This window comes from Onychostoma macrolepis, chromosome 04, assembly GCF_012432095.1.
Source record: "Onychostoma macrolepis isolate SWU-2019 chromosome 04, ASM1243209v1, whole genome shotgun sequence".
NCBI classification, from domain to species: Eukaryota; Metazoa; Chordata; class Actinopteri; order Cypriniformes; family Cyprinidae; genus Onychostoma; species Onychostoma macrolepis.
In genome coordinates, this window is record NC_081158.1 from 20776688 (window position 1) to 20789222 (window position 12535).

At 36.4% G+C, this 12535-nt stretch overlaps 2 protein-coding genes across 3 annotated transcripts in view; one reads left to right on the forward strand and one right to left on the reverse strand.

The window, feature by feature from the left end:
* Positions 1-12535, reverse strand: part of acss3 (acyl-CoA synthetase short chain family member 3) — a 108132-nt gene that overhangs the window by 66409 nt on the left and 29188 nt on the right. The window lies entirely within an intron of this gene.
* lin7a (lin-7 homolog A (C. elegans)) overlaps positions 1-12535 on the forward strand; it is a 48415-nt gene that overhangs the window by 14571 nt on the left and 21309 nt on the right. For both annotated transcript variants that reach the window (XM_058773053.1, XM_058773052.1), the window contains exon 2: positions 6108-6226. In XM_058773053.1, the coding sequence (XP_058629036.1) occupies positions 6108-6226 (119 nt within the window). The remainder of the gene's footprint in view (positions 1-6107; positions 6227-12535) is intronic.

Below are 12535 nucleotides of genomic sequence, written 5' to 3' on the forward strand. Positions count from 1 at the left end.
ACTTGTTTAACCTAGCTAACATACGGTTTTATTTTCTCAATAGGCTACTGGCCAACATTAACTACTAACACCTTTTGTGAAACAAAATTTCACATTAGTTAACTTAATGTTAATATGAGATAAGCATTGCTCGTTAAAAATAATTTTAATTCGGTAACTTAATTCAATAAGCTGACAAAAGTCGTTTGTAACGACAGCACAGTTTACCATAGTAAAGTTTGTTACCGCCAGCTCTTCCACTCTTGCAGGTTCATCCCCGGGCAAAAGCCGGTGCGGCGCGACTTGAAAAAAGACCAAAGAGGCGCCCAAGAGGCCGTTATGGCAAATACAGTAGTATACAGCTATTTAAAAAAATACAGCAACTCTCTGTATGTGGGGTTTGACGTCACAGAAAATTCCAGTGATGCAATATTTACTGTAAAGGGTATTTGCAGTATTATACTGGGTGATATACAGTAAATAACTGTAGAAATTACAGAAATGTCTAACAGTGTATATATATATATTAGGGCTGGGAAAGTTAACGCGTTATTATCGCGTTAACACATTAATTAATTAACGCTGACAACTATTTATCGCGCATTAACACAGTTTTTATTATTATTATTATTTTGAAAGCTTGTTGCTCACTGGCTCTGAATTCACATACAGACAAACCATGGGGCACAGGAGGGGTGGGATGCCAGGGGGGGCGCACGAGTATTGGGGGGGGGGGGGTGCTTCACTCACCGTGTCTACACCGGACGCGACAGTTGTCAGCTCCACACTGGACGCGACAAAGTGACCGTGCAAATCATTTTAAGTTTGTGTCAGTACGTCATAAATAGAATGAGGCATCAGTTTAATGTCGTGGATTTTTTGTTTTTTCGCCAGATTTTTTTTAATAGGTTTAAAGGGGGACGCGACCAAAAAAGTTTGAGAACCACTGGATTAGTGTCATCAGGCGTCTCAACCAATGAGAGTATTTGGGGTGGGCCTAAGACTGCAGCAGCGCTCACATGAACACTCCCGATAAAATTATTTAGGCTAAGCATCAATATTCACAAACCACTGTTCACTGTTATTTTAAACAGAAAAGAATGCAACGTGCTCATAATCACAACTTCATAAGTGGGAAATAGAAAGTTTCCGATAGCACGTGAAGGCAGCAGAGAAGCGCTCTCGCTCAGCTCATTGGAGTGCATCATTTTGTTAAATTTGTGGTTTATTATTTTGAGTCGTTTGGGACGTGGTAACACACGGCCCTCTCACAATATATTGCTTTAATTACAGATCTGTCACTTTTGCCGCTCAGAAATGTTCACGCTATCATGCAGAAGTTCAGTGCTCCGACACTACATGCGTACTGTGCCCAAGCCCAACTGAACCACGCTCTGGCCCACCTCTTCCAACTGAGCCAGGGACGGCTATATGAACCGTGCCCGAGCACGGTACGGAGTGATCATACTAGTCAAATGAATCGGGCTTTGGGGGTCAAACGTGCTCGGGCACGGTTAAGATTGCCTAGTGTGAGTACACCCTTATTCTCCCGCATCCCGCACACACGAGTCTCTACCCACCCGTTCCCGCACTCGCCCATCACTTGCCAATCCAAATGTTATTGCACTATTATTCACAGCAGTACTTTTAAATGAAAAAAGTGCACAATACACTACTTTTGAATTCATTATTGAATTTTGTGCATTCAATAATGCACACTCTACTTACTTGCTGCAGGAACTTTGATTGGTTCATGCCTTTATCACGTCCAGAATTGTCTATTACAAATGCATTCTTTATGGCACATCATCCAAAGTCCTAAATATAAACTCTAGTACATCCAGAACTCGGCTGCATGTCTGTTATCATGACCACATCACCACTATCCTTCAAAAGCTTCACTGGCTCCCTGTCTCACAATGGATGTCTTTCAAAGAACTTTTTCTTCATGCACTAAGCCCTCCATACAAAGACCCCTTCCTCAAAACTCAAGCTCCTTCAAAACTATTATTATTATTATTATTGGTTTTATTGTATTGCATTTGTCATTTTTATCTCTTGCAAAGCATCACTAATTACCTTGAAAAGCTCTGTAAATAAATGTTTTGTTTTTCTCATTATTTCCAAATCATACTATTCCCACAGCTATGCTTGTGTGGACCAAAATTATTAAAAGAATCGTTTACCTTTACTCATTCTTGTCTCAATCCAAAATGATATGCTATAATGTTATTTTTTCCATGGAAAATAAAAAAAATATTTTTTTAAGATTTCAGACATTTAGTTTTCCATACACTTGACTGCTTCAGATCTTGCAATCTCACAAGTTAGGGATCAACTAAACACAACTATTACAGTAGCCAAGGAATAATCAGTCTTACTTTCAATCTCAGTGGACCAATTTGAGTTTTTATGCAACTGATTTTAAGTTATGACCAGTCTTAATGAGCAGAAAAATTTGGCTTTTATACATTTTGATAAAAGGTCAGTGTTATTTTAGTATTATTTATTGAAGCATTAAAGTATTTTTTAATATTTTATATTTCTATCTTTTATTAGTTTTTTAATATATATTTAGCTTTGATTAATTTTTTTTTATTTCAGTTTCGGTATACTTAGAGAGAAAATCTTTTTGTATTTTATCTTTTATATTATTTTAACTTTATTTCAATTAATAAAATGATTTTCAATAGTTTTAGTTTACAATAACACCGATCTAAGCATGCAAGAGACCCCAGTTTATGCCCTCGTCTGTGTTAATTTATCACCAAAAAGCATCAGTCGTCAATTTTTACTGACGTGCGGTGGCAACAGAGTGATTAATGTCATGCTGACATTCTTCTGACAGCTCTGTGCAAGAGCCAAGTGGGACATGCCAGGACACTGCTCAGTTATGGATCTAGCTGTCAGGTTTTGATAGAATCTAAGCTGCTTTAATAACAGAAGAGCTTTAATTTGGATCCATCGTTTTATCAGCAAAGCTTTCAAATTCAGTGCAAAGTGACATATTAATAAAAAATGTACCAAAACCGCCCATTTGAGGTTTGAAGATTAGAGCAAAAGGTTGCAAGTCTCCTCTCGATGTGACTGACAGAAAGGCCCTCAAACTGCAAGAGCTTTTGCTCAGATTGTTGCATCTGTTGTTGTCCCATGAGCCCACAGGCTGTAATAGCTTTTGTGTCTGCTCTTCTAGTCTCGCTGGGTTCGGTTTTATTAGTTCCTGTCAGGGTCTGGCCCACTTTGCTTTGCTGTCTGTGTTCAAACAAAGTTATTATCTAATGAAGGCTACTATGGGACAGAAAGACCCTTGTTTTTGTCAATTTGTGAGACAGTTTTGTAGGATTTGTCTCATTTTTCACCCCCAAACAGTTGCACGTTATGTAAAATGGGTATAATTTTTCACGGTCCAAAGATGAACGAGCACAATTAGCCACATGCCTGCTTAGACACAAAAAACAAATCACCGCGAGTCCTACAGAGCACTAAATGTGACCAGAGGCTCAACCATCAGTAACACTCCGATCTTTAGCAACAGGGGTGTGTAAAACTACATACTAGACCTTAAGATATTTATCACATAGATCACTTTAGCAGGAGCGATGTTCACAGCAGGCATTCACAACATTTGAAATCAATAATTGACAATCATTTTCTCTCATTTATTGTCAAAGGCGGTGGATTTTTTTTTAGAAAGTTGATGCTTTGATGGTTGTAGCAGTTTGTGTTACATGATGGTTGATGGTCGGAGAAAGTGTTACTACGCAGGCAGCCTAACAGCTACTTTCAGATGCTAAAAATCCATCCATGTTAAACCACTGCTTGAAGAAAAAGCTAAAAAAAGAAAACTATTTAACTTCGCTAATCAATCACTCAACTAATCAATCCTTAGCAGGGTTTAGCTAATTAGCATCAGCAGTTAGCCTGTGCTGGGAGATGCCATACTGTAACTACACCATTATAGGGACATAAAAAAACTCATCTTATTCCACTGACTCTAAGTTCCTTTACTAGCTGCTAATAAACTTAGCATGACACAATATTGCTAAGATTAATAGTAGGCACTATTATGGGTACAAAATGGTTAAATGTACACCAAAGTGCATTTTATTTTATTTTCCTCTAAACTAAATGGTGCAGAAACTCACAAAAAAGTTTTGTTGTTTTTCAATATCAATAGAAAATGTAAAAGTATGGTATTTGGGGTAAAAAGTGCCTCTACTGCAGGGGCTAAAGGGACAATAATTTATGTGACCATAAATAGCTGACTGATGTTTCCTTTTGTTGACATGACATGGTTAGATTAAAAAGGTCAATATCAATTATTAAAAGGATAGTTCACCCAAAAATGAAAACTACCCCATGATTTACTGACCCTCAAGCCATCCTTTGTGTATATGACTTTCTTCTTTCACAATCGGAGTTATATTAAAAAAATATCCAGCCTCTTCCAAGCTTTATAATGGCAGTGAATGGCAGTTGATATTCCATAGTCCAATAGAAGTCCAATAAAGTGTATCCATCCATCATTAAAAGTATTACAATTTACATACGACTGATAGCAGAAGTTAGCGACTACGGTGTATAAAGTTTTAAATATGGATATTTTTCTTACAAAAATGCATCGATTCACTTTAGGAGGCCTTTATTAACCACCGGGAGCCATATGGAGCACTTTTTATAATGGATGGATACACTTTATTTGACTTCTACTGGACTATTGAATATCAGCAGCCATTCACTGCCATTATAAAGCTTGGAAGAGGCAGGACATTTTTTAATATAACTCCGATTTTATTCGTCTGAAAGAAGAAAGTCATATACACAAAGGATGGCTTGAGGGTCAGTAAATATCCCTTTAAGCTGTTTATCCATCTTAGAGATAATCACCATGTATAGAAGGAAACCATTACATTTAAAAACATTACATTATTCATAAAAATATTGTTATTGTTATTACTGTAAATCCATACTAGATTATTATGGGATCTGCTTCGAATAGTGTACGAAGCTTTCAAAATCTTTGTTTGTTTTCCCTGTATTCTAAATTACAGATTATTTGATCAAAATAGGGGTTGTTTTGAACAATTGGTAACCTAAATATCATGCAGAACATATTACTTCAGCTGAAGTATTTGTATAAATACTGGAGGCTGAGTGTGAGGTGAAAGACTCCCCTTGCCACATCATACATTTATAGGATTTTAGCATTTCTTTTCCCACAAAATGTGTTGCTCAATCAGTGTTCAAATAATTTTTTCAATATATTTTTTTTGAAGTCATACAGAATAGGAGTAGTGAAAATAGTAGCTATGCCTTTTGCCCTGCTCCACCTTATATTAAATGTGCATTTGTTTTCTCAATATTTTTGTTAACAAGCCTATTTATTTTGTTTTAGCTACTTGGCTTAAAAAATAGATAGTTCACCCAAAAATCTGTCATCATTAACTCTCCCTCCTGTTGTTCTAAACTAGAATGAGTCCCTTTGTTCTGCAGAACACAAATGAAGATATTTGAAGAATGTGTAAAGTGTGTTTGTTCATATAATGAAAGTCTTCTAAAGCAGCTACTAGAAAATTAGTAGCAGCTCTCTCATGGGTCTGTATTTTCACATTCCTCCAATGTTTCTTCATCACTCTTACATGTAAACAGCATAAAGCAGCCCACTTACAGCTGTGCAAATACATCTACTGACTGAATGTGCCAGTCGAACTGCCGTTGAGATGAATGAGAATGCTAATGGACAGCTCTCTAAGTATATTAGAACTTCTTGATTAGACGGACTGGATCACACAGACCCAGATAGTGAAAGCCGTGGCAAAGGCACATATTGTTGAAACAAGCCAGACTGACCCCACTGAATGTGTGCCCTGTAGGTCTGCTGAACAGAGGAGCTACAGCAGTGTGATGTGTCTTTTGCTTCATGTAAAGAGAGCACTGATTGCTTTCAGTGGCCCCTCTGGCCTTCAGTGAGTCTATTTCCATTATCCCAGCAATCGATTCGCTGCAGCTCCACCATCTCTCTGCCCTTTACTGCAAACTTTACCCTCTCTCTCTCGCTCTCTGAATCACAGAGTTACTCCTCTGTTACTCAAACACATCTGTGTTTTCTTTCTCTTTTTCCATCTCAGATGTTACCAGGGCGATTGAGCTGCTGGAAAAATTACAGGAGTCAGGTGACGTCCCGGGTCACAAGCTACAGTCCCTGAAGAAGGTTCTACAGAGCGAATTCTGCACAGCCATTAGAGAGGTGAGACCTTCATTATGTATCACTGTCACCTCTAGAGTTTAGCACCATAAAGATATCCTCATAGTTATATCACAGGAATAGTTTCCCATAAAAATGAAAATTCTGAAAAATAAAAATGAAATAAATCTAAACAGAAATATTAAAAAACTAATATATAAAAAAATGAAAACTGAAAATATAAACATAAAAGCTTATAATATTAGTTTAAATAATACAGAATGAAAAATATAAATAACACACACAAACACACATATTATACAGTATAGTATATTCACACACACAGCATATTAATTAGCTTTACAAAAAACTTAAATACTGTATATTGTTTATAGTTTATATTATATTTTGTACTTAATTTATGTGACCCTGGACCACAAAACCAGTCTTAAGTGTCAATTTTTCGAAATTGAGATTTATACATCATCTGAAATCTGAATAAATAAGCTTTCCATTGATGTATGGTTTGTTAGGATCAGACAATATTTGGCTGAGATACAACTATTTTAAAATCTGGAATCTGAGGGTGCAAAAAAAATCTAAATATTGAGAAAATCGCCTTTAAAGTTATCCAAATGAATTCTTAGCAATGCATATTTCTAATCAAAAACGATGTTTTAATATATTTACAGTATTAAATTTACAAAATATCTTCATGGAAGATGATCTTTACTTAAGATACTAATGATTTTTGGCATAAAAGAAAAATCTATAATTTTGACCCATACAGTGTATTTTTGGCTATTGCTACAAATATACCCCAGCGACTCAAGACTGGTTTTGGGGTCCAGGGTCACATATAATAATAACGCTAAATAATTTTATTATAAATAAATAATATTATTTAATTACACCATTTGCAATGATTCATAGGATAAGTAGTTCATTCTATTTTAAAGTATTTAAGTATAGACGTTCCTTTTTCCTGCTTTTCATAATTTTTCACATGTTGTGATTCTTGAATCTAATTAGTTTGCTTCATTGCTTAGAACTCTTAAAAACTGCCTATGGAGAAAATTAATAGGGAAGTCTTTCCAGAATCAAGGACAGTACAAAAAAAAGCAGGCAGCCACTTTTGCATTTTATTGCAGATGAAGCGTCTGAGCATCAGAGGCTGTGGTAGATATAGACCGAGTATCATCAATTATGGGATGGAATCTCAGCGTCATCTGAGTCTGACAGTCGTGACAGACGTGCGTTGAGGGTGCGATGACAGGAGCGTGTCTGTCAGGCAGAGATAGTGGCGACTGGTGCCTGTTTTACTCTGCTCCTCCCGTGAACTTGCAGAAATGCAATTATTCAGAGAATGAGGTTGACCTGGGTCACTGCGGTTTTAAGTGCAGCACCAGGGCAACATCCTCACCACTTTAAGATGTCTCCATTCATTTCCATGCTCAAACACTGGAACCGCACTAGTAAACAACTACAAAACAACTACTTTATCTCACAGACAGACACATTTTAGTACTATGGCCTGAGCAGGGTACAGTTTTATTCTGGGAGAAATGCCTTTTCCCATTTAGTATTGTATGTGTGAGCTGTACAACACGGGGAGAAAAGAAACCCATTATGTTAATTCATTTGTTTATTTAATTAATTATTACAAGGATGATTATATGCTGCCTTTTAGTATGACACCGCAGCTGTGCTTTCTGTCACTAGTGAACTGAGCACATATAATCATGAGCTTGTTTATTTTGAAACAGTATGGGAGGTTCGTGACCAGCTAAACAACAAAACGAAAAACAATGAAAAAGATATTCACAAAACAAATATTTAGGACATAAATTTTATTTATTTATTTTATTTTTTTGCCACTACTGTCAATGTCAAGTGAATTGAGAAAATGATACTTGATTTTGCATTTTTATTTTAAGACTAACACAAGTGAAAAACCACAGTGTAAGGCCCATTCACACAAAGAGTGATAACTATAAAGATAACAACAATGATAACTATATTAGTGTTGACACTAAGTGATGATAACATTATGTTTATTATAAGTGTGTATCTACTGCTTTTAAATGCTGAAACTCTTTAAAGTTGGCGGTCTGATTGGCGGTCAATTTTTATCGTTCATCAGCTCGAAAAAAGGCTGAAAGTGATTCCAACGTTATTCTTCCTCTATGTCATAATTGTTATGTCATGAATGTATATGAATAATATATAGTTTTAGTTATTGTCCTGTGAACAGGCCTTTAGTTTTGTTTTTAATGTTCCCTCCTTTATGCTTCCTTTCCATTATCTTTTACAAAATAAAGGCAAAAATATAAAATATTATTTTTTTATTATATTCATGACCTCACAGTTCAGAATCAGTTGGATTCATTATTTGTTTTCATGTGACATTTAGGGGTGGTAAATATTGCAAAGGTTTAGGAATGGACAATATTGCCCGGCGTAGCAAGTAGGCTCTATAATGCCACCAGGGTGGCAGTGCAACCAGGGCTTGGGCCCGTCATTGTTGCTTGCAGCTTTATTGTTATTTGTATCAGAAAAGTAAAAAAAAAAAACTCTCTTTTTTTAAATAACTGCTCCAGAGGCATTTTGTTTCTTTATGCTTCGTTATAGTTGTGAAAATGCTATAATTTTCCATTAAACTTTTATAAAAGAAAGCTCTAGATTCTAGTTCTGAGTTCTAGATTGCTATCTAATATACATAAATATCTTTAAATATTTATGTATTTTTATTTATTCATTCATTCATTCATTTAAAAAAAAAATTATTTTACCTTTCTTTGAAGCCATGAACCGTAGAAATTAGAGCCTGTGATTTTGAAAAAAAACAAACTCTTGCCTTTTTTTTGTGGGTAATAGGGATGCGCGGTATAACGGTACTGGAAAAATACCGGTATATATTACATTTCAAACGGTACGATATCATAATTTTGCTCGATTCAGTATTTCATATGCTGCTGTTGCGAAGTGCACCTGTAGGCTTCCCAAATTGCTGCGCAACCGGTTAATGTGACAACAGAACAACACGATGGATCAAACAGATGAAAGAGAACAGTAGAGGTGAAATATGGCATTACTTTGCATATAAAACAGATGACAAAGGTGAACGAACTGACCTAACTGAAGTGTTGCCACAGGAATGTGTTGCCACAGGAAGTACACATCAAACCTTTTTAAGGATTTGTCGCTTGCTCATCCTGAACTTTTCAGAGAATTAAGAGATCGACAGGTGAGTGCATCATTAATAAATTCAGATTTAATTTTAGCTTTTATTTACAACTGATCAATGCACATAAAGTTGTGATACAGTAAGCTCAAATTTTGAATATTACTTTGACTATTAGAATAACACTTTGTTTTCAATTCACTTATCTTTTGAGGCTGGCTGTTTGTCACCTATGGTATCGATTTAGTATCGATACCGAGGTATTACATTCTGGTATCATACCAAAGCCAAAATTATGGTATCGAGCCATCCCTAGTGGGTAAAATGCATCAGATGGTCCATAAACGGTTTGCTTATGTGCAGTCTGTGGCTGAGATTAATGTGGCTATATCTATGCACGTGGAACATCTGTAGAGACATGCCTCAGACTGGATATGAGATTCAGCTTATAGGTTGCTACACAGCAGATGACACGACAGATGAATCGTTAAGTACAGTTTCATTTTGTAGCAAAGTTTCTCATCAATCAAAGAGAACATTAGTGTGGTAAAAAAATTTGGTAAGACATCAATTCACACTCCCAGCATCCATCAGGCCGTTTCACCGAGCCGCGCATGGATGCCCTATGAGCTCATTTCATGGCCTGGCAATTGCTCGAGGTATCATATGGCGCAATCTGTCTCTTACATTCCTGTAATGAGGGTGTGAAAGGACACTCGTGTGTCACAACATCGACTCAATTTACAGCGCCAACAGCAAGGCTCTGCGTGGCAGGGACAATGTCAGTATGACAAAATATGCCCTGAAAATGTCCTCAACCACAAAATCTAAATAACAGAAAAATTAGATGCCACAAACACGGAGCACATCAAGATCAGTAACTATGGTGCCTAATGACAAGAGGTCTCACTCCGGTCTATTCAGATGAGTCATCAGGCTCACTTAGCCATGTGAAATCATTGCCAAAACGGGACAACTAAAGACAGTGGCCAAAACATACCCTCTCAAAATCACTTGTGCGTCATCTCTCATGTGTCCTCAAAACGCTCGTCAAGAAATGTTTCAGATTCAGTACAACTTTAGCGCTATGATCAGCATGCTTCTGATTACCACAGGAAATACTTTACACTTAAAAAGTGTTTACAGTAAAGTGAAATGTTAAGTTTATATGTTTTTGTCTGAAAATATGACAGTGTATCTTTTTTTCTATCCACTATTAGGGCCAGATTAACTAACAGCTTGCACTAGCAGAAAATCCTGCTAGGTGTAAATAGAATCTATAGCTATTTGCACTTAATGTAAATATTAAGTGTAGCAGGGACATGAATTTTATATAGTATATATATATATATATATATATATATATATATATATATATATGAAGAGTTCAGATGCAAAAGCCTCTAAGTGCCATCTGAAATTTTCTTCTAAAATTAGCATATTAATTTTATGTTCAGATATTTCACTTTAATGGCAATGAAAAGAACCTATTCATTGCCATTAAAGTGAAATTACTGAACCTACACATAGGAGCCTTATAAAATGCCCATGTTAGAAGAAACTTTCAAACGGCACTTAGAGGCTTTTGCATCTGAACTCTTCATATATAACTCCTCCTCATTTTATATATATATATATATATATATATATATATATATATATATTAATTAATTTTAAATTATATATATATATATATATATATATATATATTAGAGATGCGCAGATGAGCTCAAACGTCACCCGAATCCGCTGCTTCAAATAAATTATCCGCCCGCCGCCCACCCGCACCTATATTTTTCTCTGATTTAGATAACCGACCCGACCCGCACCCAATCGTCACATTACAATGATTCTAATTAGACTAATTCTTAGTTTTGCACGATGATATGATGAATGGATGGTTCATTTTTAACAGCAAGTAAAAAACAAAAGTTCTTCTTTGGCCAGATTATAGTCTACTCTACACTTTTTTAATAGCATAAACACATGCTTTACTCCATTCAAACTTTATCTGGAATGCCACTGTTTCGGTCACTGCAACTTCCCGAACAGGCGAACACACACAAAAATGAAATCTGCGTGTCTGTCTGCCTGATGAATAAAATGAATTTAAAACACGTTCATATTTTAGAGAATATTTGCATCACCAATGATTTATCTTATCCACCCACGACTCACCCGCAATTATTAAATTATTGTCCTTCTTTCTGGTATCTGATCACGTTGTGGTACTGTAATGTATTTTTGAATGTCAGAAAAACAACTGGACTGACCTACAATGATCTCTTCCAGCAATGAGAATGCAGATGTTTTTATGTTGTTGAGAATGATTTCCCACAGTCCAGTCTGTCACAGAGAGCATCACAACCGCAAACGTGTATGATTTCAAATGCAGCTCTCAGAGGAATACAACAACAGAGCCATTATCAACTGAGAGCGTAGTCAATCAATGCCTACGCCGCTGCTACGGGGTCAGAGATGTCAGCCTCTGTCCTTATTAATTGTGCGTGTCTATGTGGAATAGCCTCTTTGTGCTTGGTGGGATGGTTCTGCAAATGAGAAGCTCTGCTGCAAATCAGGCTTCACTGAACTGCTTGACTGACTCTCAGCAGTGAGAGAAGATGGAAAGATTTAACAGAGAGGAGGGAGAACATGGTTTCAAACGAGAACAACCGAAATCATATTTCTCTTTATAGACAAGGCACCATGGTTACACAAAGTACCTCACTGCGGCCTGTGGGCGGGTTTTTCCATCGGGCAGAGTAGTGAGAAGTCAGAGTGATACACCTGTGTGTGTGTGTGTGTGTGTGTGTGTGTGTGTGTGTGTCGATCTCACTGGAGGTAAAACAGATCTGGGTTAATAAAAGCCAAGCGAACACCCAGCTGAGAGGAAACCGAGTGATCCCTCGAGACATAGGAGACAAGAAGACAGAGAAACAAGGACTGAGCTGAGACATGATTGGTAGACACAGAAAAACTGGAAGAATGACACTGTACATCTCACAAAGAACATTATTTTCATGACAATTCAGTAGATTTTTTTTTTACCACAAATTCTCATTACTATGATGTAGTGATGTCAAAATTACATTTTCATAATTAAAATCACCATAAATTAATAAGAGCAAACACTACCATGAGGTATGAGATACTTAATTTAATATATCATAAATGTTTCCAATTTTAGC